Below are 18877 nucleotides of genomic sequence, written 5' to 3' on the forward strand. Positions count from 1 at the left end.
GCAGGGATATCTGTAAGACCTGACCTGTTGGTGGCCCTTGAGGACTGGAGTTGGCCACCCCTGTCCTAGACTAAATATGAGTACTGTATACCATGTATTGGAACACTTTATTCTACACGTACAACACGCTAAGCAGTTCTAACATTGTAGCACATGCAGTGGTGCACAAGGTATAATAATGCAGGTACAATGTATCCTTGTCAGGACAGGCATGTTGTCATTCATCTTATCCCATAAATGCTTGGATATAAAAGGGTATAAATAATGTAGGTGCATTGCAACGCTACCTTGCAGAACGCAGAGTGTTCCTTTTGCTAGCACAGACATGTAGAAATACAGGGATCTAGCCAAAGTCACACAGAGCAGATCTCCCGGGGTTCAGGTGATAGTCCACTGAGCTACTGAAGCTTTTCAACTTTCCTGTTGCATTGGCAGCCGTCAGAGGACTTTTGCAGTCAGCTTCAATAACATCCATTTTATTTTTATTTATTTATTTACGTACATTTTTTTGGCAGCGGCAGGCTTAGTAGAACCATCTGTCTTTCTATTAGTGTTTTTGAGGCCTGTTTTGGAGCCTCTTTCCCTGGCAAAGTCACTTTTATCCTTGGAAACCATTAGAAAAAAAAAAAAGAAGTTCCATGGCTGTTTGCCGCAGAGCGCGAGGCACAAATTCCGCCCAGCTGTTCATTTCTGTTCTAATAGAATATAGATACTTTGTATTTTCATAATGCTAGATATAAAGGAGCTGTGGCGCTCTGCACAGCTCACCATTTTTAAATGAAAACATGTAGGGTCAGGAATCCTTGTGCGTTGTGCAAAATCTTCATTCGGCAATTGGTGATTATCCTTTATATGAAGTGTTTGTTATTTTCATCCCACATCTGAAGCTGCTTTATAACCATGCTCACATGAGGCTATGCCTAATGCAAAGATCATACGCAAGTCAGACGAAAATGTTGAGACACGTGGGTATGTCAAACCCATATTCCCAGAGCACGTATTCCAGGAGCACATATTCCTATAGTCCATATTCGCATAGCACGTATTCCCAGAGCCCGTATTCCCAGAGCCCGTATTCCCAGAGCCCGTATTCCCAGAGCACGTATTCCCAGAGCCCGTATTCCCAGAGCCCGTGTTCCCAGAGCACGTGTTCCCAGAGCACGTGTTCCCAGAGCCCGTGTTCCCAGAGCCCGTGTTCCCAGAGCCCGTGTTCCCAGAGCCCGTATTCCCAGAGCCCGTATTCCCAGGGCCCGTATTCCCAGAGCCCGTATTCCCAGAGCCCGTATTCCCAGAGCCCGTGTTCCCAGGGCCCGTGTTCCCAGGGCCCGTGTTCCCAGGGCCCGTGTTCCCAGGGCCCGTGTTCCCAGGGCCCGTGTTCCCAGAGCCCGTGTTCCCAGAGCCCGTGTTCCCAGAGCCCGTGTTCCCAGAGCCCGTGTTCCCAGAGCCCGTGTTCCCAGAGCCCGTGTTCCCAGAGCCCGTGTTCCCAGAGCCCGTATACCTAGAGCCCGTATTCCCAGAGCCCGTATTCCCAGAGCCCGTGTTCCCAGAGCACATATTCCCAAAGCACCTATTCCCAGATCACGTATTCCCAGAGCACGTATTCCCAGACCCCGTATTCCCTGAGCCCGTATTCCCAGAGCCCGTATTCCCAGAGCCCGTGTTCCCAGACCCCGTATTCCCAGAGCCCGTATTCCCAGAGCACGTATTCCCAGAGAACGTATTCCCAGAGCCCGTATTCCCAGAGCCCGTATTCCCAGACCCCGTATTCCCAGAGCCCATATTCCCAGAGCCCGTATTCCCAGAGCCCATATTCCCAGAGCCCATATTCCCATAGCACAGGGGTTCCCAACTCCAGTCCTCAAGCCCCACCAACAAGTCATGTTTTCAGGATATCCCCTGCTTCAGCACAAGTGGCTTAGTCAAAGACTACCACCTGTGCTGAAGCAGGGACTGATTGACCAACCTGTGCCGACGCAGGGATATCTTGAAAACTTGACCTATGTGGGTTAGGCTTGAGGACTGGAGTTGAGCCCCTGCACATATTCCCTAGTGTAGGAAGAAAATTCTACAAACCTTCAAGACTCACAATGGGGGAAAAGTTGTGTGTGTGTGTGTGCGTGCGTGTGTGTGCGCGCGTGCGCGCGTGCGCAATTAATGAATATATGTATATATCCAAATTATTAATCTTGTTTTTGTCTAGTGTCATTGATATTTATGCTTTTACCAATGCCCTGGTTCAAACATATCAAAAAAAGGTGCCAGCGCTGGCATGCAATTTTGACTAATACTATTGTTGAAAAAAAGATTATTTGTACAAACGAGGGTGCGTAGTGCGTAGTGCTTAGTGCTTAGTGCGTAGTGCGTAGTGCGTAGTGCTGCAGACTACATGCTGCTCCAGATTAGGTCTCATCATTACTGCTATGAATACACACGATTGTCTCTGCAAACAATTATTTAAAAAATGCAGTTCCTGTCCTTGATTTTGTTTGTTTTTTGCATCCAGCAGGTTCAAGGTCAGCTGCCTCCATTAATGATCCCGGTATTCCCTCCGGACCAGAGGACCCTCGCAGCAGCAGCGGCCCAGCAAGGGTTCCTCATTCCTCCTGGCTTCAGTTACAAGGCGGGATGCAGTAAGTCGCGCAGATCGCACAATCCGACAAGGGCAGAGAACCAAATATTTATCTAGCGGGCGATGCTGGGGGCGAGGGCGACCTATAGGGGGAACACCAATCTGGTAATCTGTTTAGATACACTGAACGATGAAGAGTAGAACATCACAGGAACAGACGTCAGTACGAACCGATCTGGCTCTAACTCAACACAGCACATCCAAAATAATGTTAGCAAGAATGATGAGAGCGGCGGCTCAATGGGAGAAGCCTGTGCTGAGTTTCATTCTGCCCTTTGTTAGACACTGCTGTACAACTGAACGCATACACACATACTGCACACGTTTGGTGTTTGATATAAATAGGCTTTTATTTGAAAAGGTCCAATTGACTTTAACACGGGTTAGAAATAAATATGTTTTGCATCTAGTAGCCTGCTGGGCTCTTTGTCTGGTAGCTTTGGAAGACAAACAGAAAGTCTGCATGTTTGTCAAACAGCCGCATGCTAAAAGCTGCAATGTGTTTTGAAAAACTCCTTAAAAACTTGACACAGAACTGATACCATGCCAAGCCACCATGAAAAGGCTCCCGTCTCTAACATGCATCGTGCTCAGGAAATAATTAGAACACCATATGAAATATTTACAATTAGAGACAGTTTTGACATTTCTTGAATAGTTTGTTGCTCATTCCTTTTCATTACTTCTATTATTATTGGAGACTTTTCTTGTTCAGTGACCACAGAATATTAAAATGCGATTGTCTTGACAAACTGGAGTTAAATGCATCACTTGTAGCACTGGTTTACAAGCAACTTCTGTTTCTTATCTTATTCAAATGTCATACTTCCCATAATAATAGTCAAACTAGTACTTAGAGACGAATTCTCCAAATACCTAAGTTACTGTCAATTTAATGGCAAAATGTTCCTAATACTTAGACCTCCGAGTAATTACCAATATACACACAAATGAATGTCTGCACAATGTATAACTATGTTTTCTTGGCTAACTGTATTTTGTGCCGTTTAAAACAAAACATCCATCTCCACTGGTGTGTGTAATGCTAAGGACTGTCCTGCCAAGCCTGACATGAGCTACTGTCACACAAGCACAGGATTCAGAACTAAACTCTCCAAGAAGGAGCTTCTGCTCTTTAGTCAACTTCAGCAATGCTAAACAGAATGGGTTTACAAATACATTCATGATACTCTTAATCTAGCTGAACTATTTTTTAATATTAAGTCTAAAGTCTGCAGCTCAGCGCTTATACATATACATATATAATCAGTGCCGGCTACCTAGAACAGGGTGGCCAACGGCAGTCAGCAAAAGCCACCAATAGGTCAGGTTTTCAGGATATCCCTGCTTCAGCACAGGTGGCTCAGTCAAAGACCGAGAGACTGATTGAGCCACTTGTGCTGAAGCAGGGATATACTGAAAACCTGACCTGTTGGTAACCCTTGAGGACTTGAGTTGGCTAGCCCTGTATTACAGTATACTGTAAGTAGTTATCTCAATACACCTGTTTTACTCATTCCCATTCATATGCTTAAAAAATACTGTCATATTGGGTTTGTGTAATTGCAACACTGTAATTAATCAATGGTTTTTTTACCAGCTGAATTCCGGGTATTTATAAATCATGTTCCCCACACATCCAACTGGCGACAGGAAATATTAAAAGATCTTCAACAATTATACAAAGTTGTACATTGTTCAGTGAGATCTCATATTTTGATATGAATGTTAGAAAACGTTGGGTTCTCTCCAGCCTGAACTTTTTCTTTAGGTTCAGGGGCCCAGGAAAAATGCGCACTTCTATAATGCAACCCCTTCGCTGTTTGAGGGGCCTGCAACACAGCAAAGGGTTAATATAACTAGAATCATGGCACGTATACATGATTTTACTCAGGAAGCAGGGTGATTATCCAGGTTCATGCCAAACTGGTATCTGTTATATGGACGGATGGGGAATTTGCATGAAACGTCCTTTTCTAGTAGCTCGGTTGTGCTGTTACCTGTAAGGCTGCGGCCCCCACTGCCTGCGCTGCACGCGCGTCTGCCAGGCTGGCGGCGCGTGCAGCCGAGTCCCCCGGTCTGCAGATAGCTGCAGGGGGAAAGACAGGGGGCGTGAGGGGGGCACGGCCGTGACGTCACCCGACAGGTTCGCCCTCATTGGCTGAACCGCCAGGGGGCGTGGCCTAGCGCTCCGTCGCGAGTCCTGCTCTCAATTTTCTTGAGAGCGGGAGTTTCTCTCGGCGCAGCGCAGCAGCCCCCCCTCGCAGCGGGCCCGGACCCATTGTGGGGCGGCTCTTGTCCCTGCAGCGTCCGCCACAGCGAGCGCTGCAGTAGCCAGCGGGGACCTGGCCTAACTGTAAGCAGATGTTTTGACTTATTGAATAACTTTGTTAATAAATGTCTGGTGAGGGAGAAATGTGACATTCGCTCTTATCCCGGATAATACTTTCTTCTGTTTTTTCTTTATGTTCATGTGTTCCAGTAGTTGCTCATCTACATGACCCCACTGATTAATATCCTCTAAAGCTGTCCATGTGACATCATGTATAATTAAACAATTAAACACATGCGGGAAATAAAAAAAACAGATTCATCAGCAAAAGAGCCAGTGGACATTACTGATATTTAACATTTCAATATTAACTCTATTGCACTGTATGCATGAAAATAATTTATGAATGATAACAATTACAATCCTTCAAGTACACTTACGTTATTAATGTTCAGTTGACCTTGGATTATTTTATCCAATTATCTAAATAAGCAGACCACATAAGGAACCTTTTTAGTTTTAGAATTATAACTTATGATGTGAAAAATAAAAATAAATCTAGGAGTTGTTCTAATACAGGGCTGGCAAACTCCAGTCCTCGAGGGTCACCAACAGGTCAGGTTTTCAGGATATCCCTTCAAGCATAGGTGGCACAGTCATTAACTGAGCCACCTGTGCTGAAGCAGGGATATCCTGAAAATCCCACTTGTGTTTAATTGTTTAATTAATTATTTTCATGCATACAGTGCAATAGAGTTAATATTGAAATGTTAAATATCAGTAATGTCCACTGGCTCTTTTGCTGATGAATCTGTTTTTTTTATTTCCCGCATGTGTTTAATTGTTTAATTATACATGATGTCACATGGACAGCTTTAGAGGATATTAATCAGTGGGATCATGTAGATGAGCAACTACTGGAACACATGAACATAAAGAAAAAACAGAAGAAAGTATTATCCGGGATAAGAGCGAATGTCACATTTCTCCCTCACCAGACATTTATTAACAAAGTTATTCAATAAGTCAAAACACCTGCTTACAGTTAGGCCAGGTCCCCGCTGGCTACTGCAGCGCTCGCTGTGGCGGATGCTGCAGGGACAAGAGCCGCCCCACAATGGGGCCGGGCCCGCTACAAGGGGGGGGGGGCATCGCGCTGCGCCGACATAAACTCCCGCTCAAGAAAATTGAGAGCAGGACTCGTGACAGAGCGCTAGGCCACGCCCCCGGGCGGTTAGCCAATGAGGGCAAACCTGTCGGGTGACGTCATGGCCGCTCCCCCGTCATGCCCCCCCTGTCTTTCCCCCTGCAGCTCTCTGCAGACCGGGGGACTCGGCTGCACGCGCCGCCAGCCCGGCAGACGCGCGTGCAGCGCAGGCAGTGGGGCCGCAGCCTTACAGGTAACAGCACAACCGAGCTACTAGAAAAGGACGTTTCATGCAAATTCCCCATCAGTCCGCAAAACAGATACCAGTTTGGCATGAACCTGGATAATCACCCTGCTTCCTGAGTAAAATCATGTATACGCACCATGATTCTAGTTATATTAACCCTTTGCTGTGTTGCAGGCCCCTCAAACAGCGAATGGGTTGCATTATAGAAGTGCACATTTTTCCTGGGCCCCTGAATCTAAAGAAAAAGTTCAGGCTGGAGAGAACCCAACGTTTTCTAACATTCATATCAAAATATGAGATCTCACTAAACAATGTACAACTTTGTATAATTGTTGAAGATCTCTTAATATTTCGTGTCGCCAGTTGGATGTGTGGGGAACATGATTTATAAATACCCGGAATTCAGCTGGTAAAAAAACCATTGATTAATTACAATGTTGCAATTACACAAACCCAATATGACAGTATTTTTTAAGTATATGAATTTGAATGAGTAAAACAGGTGTATTGAGAACTACTTACAGTATACTGTAATACAGGGCTAGCCAACTCAAGTCCTCAAGGGCTACCAACAGGTCAGGTTTCCAGGATATCCCTGCTTCAGCACAGGTGGCTCAGTCAGCCACTGATTGAGCCAGCTGTGCTGAAGCAGAGACTAATTGAGCCACCTGTGCTGAAGAAGGGATATCCTGAAAACCTGACCTGTTGTGAGCTCTTGAGGACTGAATTTGTCTACCCCTGCTGTAATAGTTTTGTGGTGCATTTAGTATTTAATTCCTTTTAAGAAATGTTGTAGCTTTCGTGGTAAAGCTAAAATACACCCGAACCTGTACACATAATACATTTCTCAACGATTTGAAGCCATAAAATCCATACTTGCAGGGAGGAGAAATTGACATGAACACTTTCCTTGCCGTGCTTCTGAGGTTTGCTAATGGAACAAACCCTGGCATTTTAAGGTGGTTTTTTTTATATATCTAATTTCCGCAGATACACACATTGCTGATCATTTCTATCACAGCATTAATTGTCAGCAGAGACGCAGAAATGGCTTGCCTCTGTTTTCTGCTCGTCACCTAGTAAGTAGGTGAATCCCTACCTCTCCTGGAATGGAGCAGCATGGATCATCGCTAGAAAAACATGGAATTACTTAGTAATATTCCTGAAAATACAATTATTATTATCGTTTATTTGGCCAGTGCCTGCATATTCCGCTGTGCGGTACAATGGGGGCACAGACTGATGGAAATGGCAAAAAAACTGTTACATACCAGTGAGGCTGGACATGTAGAAACAGATATAAAGAGGTAGTGAGGGCCCTGCGTGTGAGAACTTACAGCCGGCACTTAAATATGCCCGTGGCGAAGTGCTTTACATTGTCTGATTAAACTGATAACACGGGGGATTCCATGAAAATAAAGTGTAAGCAGCACCGTTTCATTTTTAGACTTGCATTATGGCACAGGTTTACTAAGCAGTGGTGTTCTGTTAGACACCTTTTGACGCCGGAAGACATTGTATGGCTCATTTAAGTCTCTGGGCTTGTAAGTTGTTTCATTGCAGAGCACTGCTTAGTAAATATGCCCCATATATGCTTTATGGCTTGAGTACAGAGTTGGAGGACATTTTAAAGTCTCCCGCCCCCACACATTGTATAGCAGTAAAGCAAACACTTAAGGGATGGTTCATTTTTGTAAGTTCTCCTTTTTTATTAGTCTCCCTGATTGAAAGTTCCCAACTTATTAAAGACATTGGAATAGTTCTCTTATGTATATAGAGCCTTCAGAAGAGTCAATTAATTGTAGGTAGTGACACGTCCGAAGAAGGCAGTTGTCACCCCTGTCTGATTTGTTATTAACTAGTTAACTAGGATGGAAACCTTTTCATAGATACTTACCAGTAAAAGTAGCGCTATCCTGTCCACAGGGGAAACAAAATGGCAGGATAAATCCCACTCGGGACGCTGTCCAATAGGAAGCCACAATGCCATCCGTTGCAGCTTCCTATTGACCTGCGTTAAATGGGAGGCTTAAATACCAGGAAATACCGGCTCTACTTTCACCTGTAAGTAGCCCAGGATTAAGCGGGTCGCCTGCTTAATGTAGGGATATGAACATCGGTGAAGAATTCCCATATTGGTCAAATGTTATCACTAACTGCAAGTGTGGGGGGGTGGGGGGAAGGGGAATAGACATGTGTTATGTTGCTGAATAATTTGAGGAACATGTGCTTGGAGCAAATGGGGGCTTAGACTAGGGGAGGGGTGGGGGGCAACTCCAGTGGTCAAGGGCCACCAACAGGTCAGATTTTCTAAGACTGAGCCACTGATTGAGTCACCTGTGCTGAAGCAGAGATATCCTGAAAACCTGATCTGTTGGTGGCCCTAGACCACTGGACTTGGCCACCCCTGCCTTAGACACAAGCACTAAAGTACAGAATCCTTCTTCCAAGATACCCCGCATGGCACTATCAGAGCCTGCATTGTGCGTTGAACATTATGTGACATTCTATAGCTCTCAGATGAATCTTGGCTTAAAATAACAACATTACATTGTTAATGCTGCACATTTGTCTTTGTGGAACAGTTCTCAGAATGTTTATAGGGGAGTTCTCCTTATTTCGGAGGCTTACCCGCATTTTAAGGTGAAATCGTACAAACATAAGTTCCCATCTCTTCTATTACACAAAAGAACACACGTGGCTTCATATTTTCATAACTACATCTTCACATCACATAGAAAACCCAGTTAATTACTGAGGCTGGGCCCTTCTCCTAATTCTCCCAATTTCGTTGCATGCATTTTATCTCTGATATTAGACATGGCTCTTTGGATATGAAATCATAGATCTCTAAAGGAATTGTTGTCCCGGAGGGAACTGATTTGTGCCCAATGAAACAAAATGCTCAATGTCCTCCATGGCCTAAGTATAGTGTATTACTTTGTGCAGAGATAATCATATCATGAAGCAGATCACTGGGCCAGACATGAATGCTCTGGTGATCCTTATTAATTGAGCAGAAAGAGTTTAAATATTTTGTCAGTTAGCTGGAAAGTATACTGCATCTAATCTTGTCATCGGCATCACAATTGCAACTTTTTCAATGGTTTATGAATTGACCTGCAAAGCAACATTGTCATGTTTTCTCTGCAAAGGGTTTTACAGATAAGATGTGTTCTTACGCTATGTGAAATAATGTAACAGTGGCAAACTGTGATGTATTTTAGGCTTTGATCCAGCTTCTGATTTTCATATATATATAAAAAATAATATTCACTGTCACCCACACACATTTATACACACAGTAATCATTACAGTGAATATTATTTTTTATATATATATGAAAATAAGAAGCTGGATCAAAGCCTAATACATCACAGTTTGCTATGATATATATATATATATATATATGCAAATATAACTGTATGCTCATCTGCATGTCTTAGGCAGGTCTGCAACCCCGCCTTTCCCCATTATCACCCAGCATACAGCACTTCCACTGCAGCAAGGGATTCTGGGAAATGACATGCAAATGAGCACACAGTGTCACTTTTTGCCTCAATAACCATTTTTAACATGGTTCCCTATAGGCTTAAGCTTGCTGCATGGTCACAGCTTTGAGCACAGCCATATATATATATATATATATATATATCTCAGGCACTCCAAGATCCAAAGGTGAAATTTATTCCTCAAGGTTTTGGCTCCCAACGGAGCACCGGAGCTCTTGATAAAGGCTCCATTGGGAGCCGAAACGTTGAGGAATACATTTCACCTTTGGATCTTGGTGTGCCTGTCCTGTTTTCTTCTATGAGATGTGCTGCTTTGATGGCCCCTGGACAGTTTGCATCCTACTACCACCTATAGCTACACGTATGTGAGTGCCTGGTTTTCTGGACTGATATATATATATATATATATATATATATATGTATGTGTTTAATCCCCAAAAAAGTACATTCAAATAACGTAACCAGCGTAGGTTTATGAACCGGGGCGGAGAGAATCTCTGTTTTGTAGAAAACAGAATCTTTGCCGTCAGAGTTTAGTTTCTTATCTCTGAAATCAGTCTGGAGAAGTAAGTTCACATATTATAAAAATACATTAAATGTCACCCTTTTCTTACACTACGATCTTATCATCTTTACGGTGCTTTGACGTGGCGAGGGCTCTGTTAAATCCACACTTCTTATATTTTTTTTTTTTTTTTTTTACCATTTCCCTAAATACATAATGAAGAAGGAAAAAAAAAAAGGATGAGGTTTCCGCCTTAATTGCCTTGTGTCTTTTATTCACATTCCTCTCCCAGCTAGAATTGTGAAAAGAGTGTTAGTAAAAGGCTGCACAATGGAGCTTTTCATTAGGCCCCGGCAAAGCACACAAAAGAAGGCTTTGGAAAGAGTGAATGCAGGAGTTTAATTTGCAGGTGGAGAGTAGATAAAAGGTGCTGACGCCTCTATTATTCTCTCTCTTAGGTGACCCTTACCCTGTTCAGCTGATTCCAACTACCATGGCAGCTGCTGCCGCAGCAACACCGGGCTTAGGCCCACTACAGTTGCAGGTAAGTCTGGAAACAATGCAGAAGAGGCAGAGGTTCGGGGAACGCGGGGAACATTTTTTTTTTGTGTAATAACTTTAGTGCACCGCAGCGGCAGCGAATAGAAGTGTCTTTGATGCACATTTCCTGATGTACATTAAACGGTCTGAGCATTAAAATAAAACAATCCTTTTCCCTAACGTTTGGACAAAGCCCATGAACCCTTTTGCTGGCAGTGAAAAAAGGTTTAATGTTTACCAGAATGAAGTAATTGGCAGGGGGTCCCTGCCTTCTTACTTCGCCTCCAGCAAACTCACAGCCGAGGCAACGCTGCACGTGGATGCGGTGGGCGACTCCAGGATCTGAAGGGTTAATCTGAATGGAAAGGAAAAATCCTGGCAAATATTGAATATGTTAGTAATGCATGAAATAGATTGTTAAGCAGAAAAGCAGGGGTCACTGCCCATAAATCGCTAACAATGTGTGGTAATGATTTACCAACTCCTCATGCAGAATTAGGACTGAGCATACAGAATAAAATACAATACACGGTCTTATTGTTCCTTGTTTCCCTGCCAGAGGTGCCTGGGATGCCTTTTCCAATCCAATGTCTCAATCCTGTATTTTCAGGCACACCTCACATTGTGGGTATTTAAAAAATGGTAGATAACAAAGCAATGTGCACTATTACTGATATACTTCACCCTTCAGCTCCCGGAACACTGACAACAAAGAGGTTCATGTTATACTAGGCGTGTGTGTGTGTGTGTGTGTGTGTGTGTGTGTGTGTGTGTGTGTGTGTGTGTGTGTGTGTGTGTGTGTGTGTGTGTGTGTGTGTGTGTGTGTGTGTGTAAATGTCGGATCTAGAAATAAAAGCCAGGTGTGAATGACTAGTTTCCTGAACCCCATAACCAGTGTCTGGACGTCCCCGCTTCACAATATCTAACGCAGCAATCCCGCCTGGGATTTTACCTGATCCGCAGACCCTCAATGTCCAGGTACCCTCATTCCCGCAATGTTATACATTGGAGGGGATGTGTTCCCTACCTGTCTTCCGATGTCTTCCGTGTGAAGCTTGAGTCAGATCTGGAAGAAAGCAGTATAGGTTATTTCGGTGTAGTATAGGGCAGTTAAGATATATAGGGTAAATAAGATATCCAGATCTAGAGTGTGGGTGACAGAGAGTGTGAGGGAGAGAGAGAGAGAGAGAGTGTGAGGGAGAAAGAGAGAGGGAGAGAGAGAGAGAGTGTGAGGGAGAGGGAGAGTGTGTGTGTGTGAGAGAGAGAGAGAGATAGTGTGAGGGAGAGAGAGAGTGTGAGGGAGAGAGAGAGAGTGGGGGGGGGAGAGAGAGAGTGGGGGAGAGAGAGAGTGTGGGGGAGAGAGAGAGTGTGGGGGGGAGAGAGAGAGTGGGGGAGAGAGAGAGAGAGTGTGGGGGAGAGAGAGAGAGTGTGGGGGGGGGGAGAGAGAGAGTGTGGGGGAGAGAGAGAGTGTGGGGGAGAGAGAGAGAGAGTGGGGGAGAGAAAGAGTGTGGGGGAGAGAAAGAGTGTGGGGGAGAGAGAGAGTGTGGGGGGAGAGAGAGTGTGGGGGGGGAGAGAGAGTGTGGGGGGGAGAGAGAGTGTGGGGGGGAGAGAGAGTGTGGGGGGGGAGAGAGAGTGTGGGGGGGGAGAGAGAGTGTGGGGGGAGAGAGTGTGGGGGAGAGAGGGAGACTGACTGACTGGGTAGGTGACTGACTGACTGGGTAGGTGACTGACTGACTGGGTAGGTGACTGACTGACTGCATAGGTGACTGACTGACTGGGTAGGTGACTGACTGGGTGGGTGACTGACTGGGTGGGTGACTGACTGACTAGACTGACTGACTGGGTGGGTAGGTGACTGACTGACTGGTTGGGTAAGTGGGTAGGTGACTGACTGACTGGGTGGGTAGGTGACTGACTGGGTGTGTGGGTAGGTGACTGACTGGGTGGGTGGGTGAATTAGGTGACAGACTGACTGGGTGGGTGGGTAGGTGACTGACTGACTGGGTGGGTAGGTGACTGACTGGGTGGGTTGGTAGGTAGGTGACTGACTGGGTGGGTGACTGGGTGGGTTGGTGACTGACTACTTGTGGTCTCTCTCCCCCCCCCTACACACACACACACACACTCTCTCTCCACACACACACACACACACACACACACACACACACACACACACACACACACACACACTCTCCCCCCTACACACACACACACACTCTCCCCCCTACACACACACACACACACACACACACACACACACTCTCTCTCCCCCCTACACACACACACACACACACACACACACACACACACACACACACACACACACACACTCTCCCCCCCTACACACACACACACTCTCCCCCCTACACACACACACACACACTCTCTCTCCCCCCTACACACACACACACACACACACACACACACACACACACACACACACACTCTCCCCCCCCTACACACACACACTCTCTCTCTCCCCCCCCCCCCTACACACACACACTCCCCCCCCCACCCCTACACACCGTGGATCGCTGTGGTCTCCGGTCTCTGTGACAGCGGAGGAAGCGGCAGGCCGGGTGTCGCCCTCGGCCTTGGCGGCTGTCGCTGCGGGTCACCGGGTGTCAGTGAGGGGTCCGGACACAGGGGAGAGAGGAGTGGGGGGGCTAGTGATGCGGCTGGTCACCGGGTGTCAGTGAGGGGGTCAGACACGCCGGCACATGGGGGCAGCGCCAGCCTCAGCTCAGTGGCTGTCGGTGAAGGAGACCATCTTCTCACAATGGGCTGATCCAGGTCACCGACCTGGTGGAGCTGCCATGCGGGGTCACGGAGGCCGGGGACACAGAGTTGGAGGTGAGATCGGGAGTGAGTGGGGAGATTTGGGGTGTCGGGGGGGAGTCACGGAGGCCGGGAGAGATTGGGGTGAGGGGGGGTCACGGAGGCCGGGATAGATTGGGGTGAGGGGGGGTCACGGAGGCCGGGAGAGATTGGGGTGAGGGGGGGTCACGGAGGCCAGGAGAGATTGGGGTGAGGGGGGGTCACGGAGGCCGGGAGAGATTGGGGTTAGGGGGGTCACTGAGGCCGGGAGAGATTGGGGTGAGGGGGGGTCACTGAGGCCGGGAGAGATTGGGGTGAGGGGTTGTCACTGAGGCCTGGAGAGATTGGGGTGAGGGGGGGTCACGGAGGTCAGGAGAGATTGGGATGAGGGGTGGTTATTGAGGCCGGGAGAGATTGGGTTGGGGGGGGAGGTGGCGGGTGGCTCGATGGGAGGGGAGGCGACAGATGGCCCTGCAGGGGCCTGAGGCAGACAGGCGCGGAAGGGGCTGGCTGCCGGAAGGGGGAGAAGTTAAAGCGCGAAGGCACTGCTCAGAGAGCATATATATATATATATTCCCTTTAGCATATCCAATTGCTTCAAACTATAATTGTTCCATTGGTTCTGATTTGTTTGACAGCATAACTTTGCCTTACTGCTTTTATTTCTGATAATAACTGAAGTTTTGGGGTTGTCTTTTTTTTTTATATGCAATAGAACGAACCTTAATCTAGTGGGACATTGAATTGACAGGAGATGCTATTGTTCAAATTTCCTGGCCAATAGTTTATTAATCAAAAAAAACAACAATAGCTCTGATTAATTGGCACAAATACAAATGCCTCTCACGGATTCAGGAGCAGTATGAGAGATCTGGTGAGCGCGTAGGAGCAGCTGCTGGTTTGCTGTCACATCGTGTGCATTGCATTTCCCTTCAAAACAATATTACAATGAGATTTAATACAAATCTCCTCTCAAGTACTATCCCTGGGAGGAGAAGGCACCTCCGCTGCATTTCAGATCATGCAAACCTTCTGCTTATTCTTATTCAGAGCTCCTTGCTTTCTTGGTGCCACTGTTCCTTCCGCTGGGACTAAACGTATCATTACACAGCTGAGCAGGAACAGATATTAAAGGAAGGCTGACCAGCAGAAAGGACAGGTGAAGGGGGATTATATTTCTAACACGAGAGAGCGGACCAACTCTCATTGTTTAGCAACACACTTTCATTGCGTTGCTGGCAATGAATGCCATCCTCATGCACCCGCATAACCACGCTGGGTGCTATGCTTAATACTGGAGGCGTCAAAGGCAAGATGTTTGGTCTCTGGCAGGATTAAGGCTGAGTCCCCGGTGCTCACGGTGGCGCGCGCCACACACCAGACACTCACCTCAATCAGGCAGGCCCCATTGGTGTCTGTTGTCGTGACTCACGAAGCACGATGGCGCATCAGCCAGCAGGGAAGACAAGAATTGCGTATTCCCGTGCGGAGACGCGATCACGTGGTATGTAGCAGCCAATGGCAGGGCAGATCGGGTGGACCAATGAGTGTGTTGTGCTGCCCTGATGTCATGGCCGCGCCTCCCATCGCTCCCCCTAGTCGCACAACGCGGCTTTCACCTGTGCACGCGCCGCAGGAAATACTGGGGCCGTAGCCTAATAATAATATATCATAGTAATATATTTCTTCTTATATAGCGCTGACAGCGTTGTACATAATATTTTGCAGGCACGAGTCCCTGCCCATAGAGCTTACAATCTAATTTTGGTGGAGGCACAGGGAGATGAAGGAACTTGCCCAAGATAACAAGGAGCTGACAACGGGATTTGAACCAGGCCCTACAGAGTATAATATGTATATAGGACAGTAAGCACTCGCGGTACGTCCCAAAATGGGAATGTAAAATAAGTATTAATTATACAATAAAAATTCCCAAATATTGACATCACCATACAAAATCCACTTCTTAAAAACCATTGTCTATACAAAACGGGAATGGGACAAGATCCGACTGAAGGTGACTCTATTTGCATTCATTTTGTAAACACTGCAGATTAAATCATATTTAAAATACTTACATCTATAGTACACATCAGAGAGGAGCACTAAATATACAAGAGAAAGAAAAGGGGGAAAGTACTTATGCGCGGGTGGGTGTGTCACCTTATTGTCACCATAAATCATGTAGCAAAAATACAAACACAAATATATACATATAGTTTTTTGTTAATAAATACCGGTTTGATATACACCATTTTTGGAAGGGCTTATTGAGATACCCTTGAGTGCTTATTGAGGTCAATAGTACATATTATACTCGGTAAAGCTCCTAACCAACAGCACCCCCGGAATAATTTTTTTCAATAGGCATTATAGTTTACATTAGCTAAATGCTTCTGTACATATAGCCTTGGAACAAACTCCCCTACTTCAGTCAGTGTCATTGTTCTCAGAGTCAGTGACTTTACTCACTGAGCTGCTGCTTCAGGCCGGCGGGGCATTGACTTGTTGAAATCTATTGCACCTATGGCCCTTAAAAGCCTAATGTCACTTTAAAACAATTGCAACAAGGAATTGCGCTTGTACTTTCCGTAATTATTTTTTCTTTAAACACTGCAATCCCCTTGCTGCTGTGTGCGGCGCTCCTCCCCAAGCACTCCTATATATGAGACTGCCCTTACGAGGAGTCTCAGACAAACGGGGAAAAAAAACAGGATTAGTGCATGGGCTCACTATATGGAGTATGCTAATAATAAAATCACTAAAAATTATGTCAAAGCAAATTTATTTAGCAAGTCAAATGACCCCATAAAATTAAAACAATATGTTCCACTGGGAATTTGAAAAACACACTCCACACAACGGAGACCCCTTCCTTCCCAGTGATTAGACACATACAAACATTGAATAAGTGCAAGTGCACTAGACCAAGATGGTCACATTCAAAGTAAAGCTTCTCCCTATCTGCAGTCAGTGTCATGCAGACCCGAGACCTAGCTTAAGCTAACACTGAGGGGAGCAGGGGGAAAACCAAGAGAGACAGGCAGGCTTACCATATGTATAAACTGAAAAATCAGTCCGGACTGTATCCACATGATGGTATCTCCGCCAGTACTCCTCCGCTACCCCGCTCCAGCCAATGGGTATGCGCGTCAGGTGACCCCTACGTAACCTCTGCGCGTTTCGGAACTGCGTCCTTCGTCACTTTAAAACATCTGTTTTATTCACGAGCAAAGCCTGATCGACATATAATGTCCTGTAAATGTTCCTGTGTCGCTCCAGTTCCTGAGAGCACTGTAATCCTTATCACGGCTTCCGAAGGAGACTGCAACGTGGATGCCGGCGTTTGCAATCTAAAAACCAGCTCTTTATAGTGTTCCCAGCTGAAGACCGCCCAAAGCTCGGACTATTCCAAAGTAGTGGGGTACCTTATTTCATCAAAGCATAAGCCTGTTAAATGAATGTAACAGCCTAGATACTTTACCGTAGTGTTAAAATGCTTTATGCTTTCCATTTTTTGATGTAAAACCCAAAAAAAGAAAGGTCCTTTATAAATAAATCATTTGGCGCTCTGCCACGATCTCGGCAGCTTTGAAATGGGTGCTGCACCCAGCAAGAGACCTTCGATTTACCTCCAACAAGAGTGAGAAGTACTGCGAGTTCTGCAATATTTGTTTGCGCTTTTTTGCAGGTCTTAAATGGCAAACCCATTACACATTGTGGAGCTAGTGTGAAAATGATACAGACGGTGGTAGTACTGTAACGTTATCGTAACTTCAGTATAGGTTGTTAAGTGATACCGTACCATCAAAGCAGCCCAAATCCATAGACCTTTACAACACTAGAAATGTGTACATTTGTGTTGGCACCTACTACGCTCACTGACCGAGACCAAGAAGTCTTTCTCCACAGTAGTATTTTCTTGTTGGCATTAGTGGTGAGCAGATGAGCAAGACGGTATTTGCATTTTGTTTCTTGACACGCTATGTTGGACAGCCCTTAACTGGGATTTACAATCAATGATGTGTATTTAATTATTGTCAATTATTTATTCTATAATGAGTCAAACATATCAATTCTGGAAAAGTTATTAGAGGAAGTTAAAAGAAATCATCCAAACTGCATCTGAAGATCGCAAAGAGGCAATTTCCATTCACTCAATCCATGATTTTGGGGGGTTACTTAATATATAATGAGAAAGCAGAAGGGGTTAAGACTCAGTGGTTCTCAATTCCAGTCCTCAAGGACCCCCAACATGTCTGGTTTTCAGGATATCAGGATATCTTTGATTGAGCCACCTGTGCTGAAGCTGGGATATCCTGACAACCTGACCTGTTGAGGTCTCTTGAGGACTAGAGTTGAGAACCTCTGGGTTAAATGATGGGTCTCAGTTATGGTTTAAATATGGTTCTCACTGACCTAAACCAGGCGAATACTAATTTGAATTCAGACAAAAATAATGTTGTAATAATAAAATTGCCACTCTATAATGTGACGCATGAGTAACTAAACCACAACACTTGGACAGTTTGTGACTTTTAATACAATGTTCGCTAATGAGAATCTTACTTTAACCCTGTGCCACTTGCGTCTTTCAATAAGGGCAGAAAGTCTTCCATCATGTTATGAATGTTTTATGAGTTATGTGACCACTCGCATATCAGCTAACACAGGACCCAAAGCACCCCCATAGTCACTATACTGCAGCTGTTTTTAAAGAAGTCCCTTGATGGAAAATGTTTATATTTTCTGAAATCAACATAATTTACTTCATTTTACATACAATATTCATGAAAAAAATAGTGCTCCTGCCCATCGATGACCTTCTTCCATTGTCATACATATGGTGCACTGAACGAGATTGCTAGTACATTGCTAGTTTAAATACAGCATCTCTGGACCATTAGACGGGGTAGCAAAACTGAAGATTAACCTTGTAGCCCAGGGGCCGCCAACTCCACTCCTCAGGGCCACCAACAGGCCAGGTTTTATGGATATCCCTGCTTCAGAACAGGTGGCTCAGTCATTCACTGAGCCACCTGTGCTGTAGCAGGGATATCCCTTAAACCTGCCCCGTTGGTGGCCCTTGAGGACTGGAGTTGGCCACTCCTGTTGTGAGTATAGTAAAATGTTGGCCGTCTCTTCTACCCCACTTTATACAGTGTGACGCTAGGGCACCTATTTACTCCTACAGTGATAGAGACATTC

General features: G+C 45.6%; 1 protein-coding gene across 17 annotated transcripts in view; it reads left to right on the forward strand.

The window, feature by feature from the left end:
• The window catches only part of SOX5 (SRY-box transcription factor 5), a 913923-nt gene that overhangs the window by 834855 nt on the left and 60191 nt on the right, over positions 1 to 18877 (forward strand). For 11 of the 17 annotated variants that reach the window (XM_075602880.1, XM_075602877.1, XM_075602886.1 and 8 more), the window contains 2 exons: positions 2504 to 2630; positions 10771 to 10856. In XM_075602880.1, the coding sequence (XP_075458995.1) occupies positions 2504 to 2630; positions 10771 to 10856 (213 nt within the window). The remainder of the gene's footprint in view (positions 1 to 2503; positions 2631 to 10770; positions 10857 to 18877) is intronic. The other 6 variants (XM_075602879.1, XM_075602882.1, XM_075602888.1 and 3 more) reach the window with 1 other exon arrangement.

Source organism: Ascaphus truei, chromosome 5 (genome assembly GCF_040206685.1).
Source record: "Ascaphus truei isolate aAscTru1 chromosome 5, aAscTru1.hap1, whole genome shotgun sequence".
Lineage (NCBI taxonomy): Eukaryota > Metazoa > Chordata > Amphibia > Anura > Ascaphidae > Ascaphus > Ascaphus truei.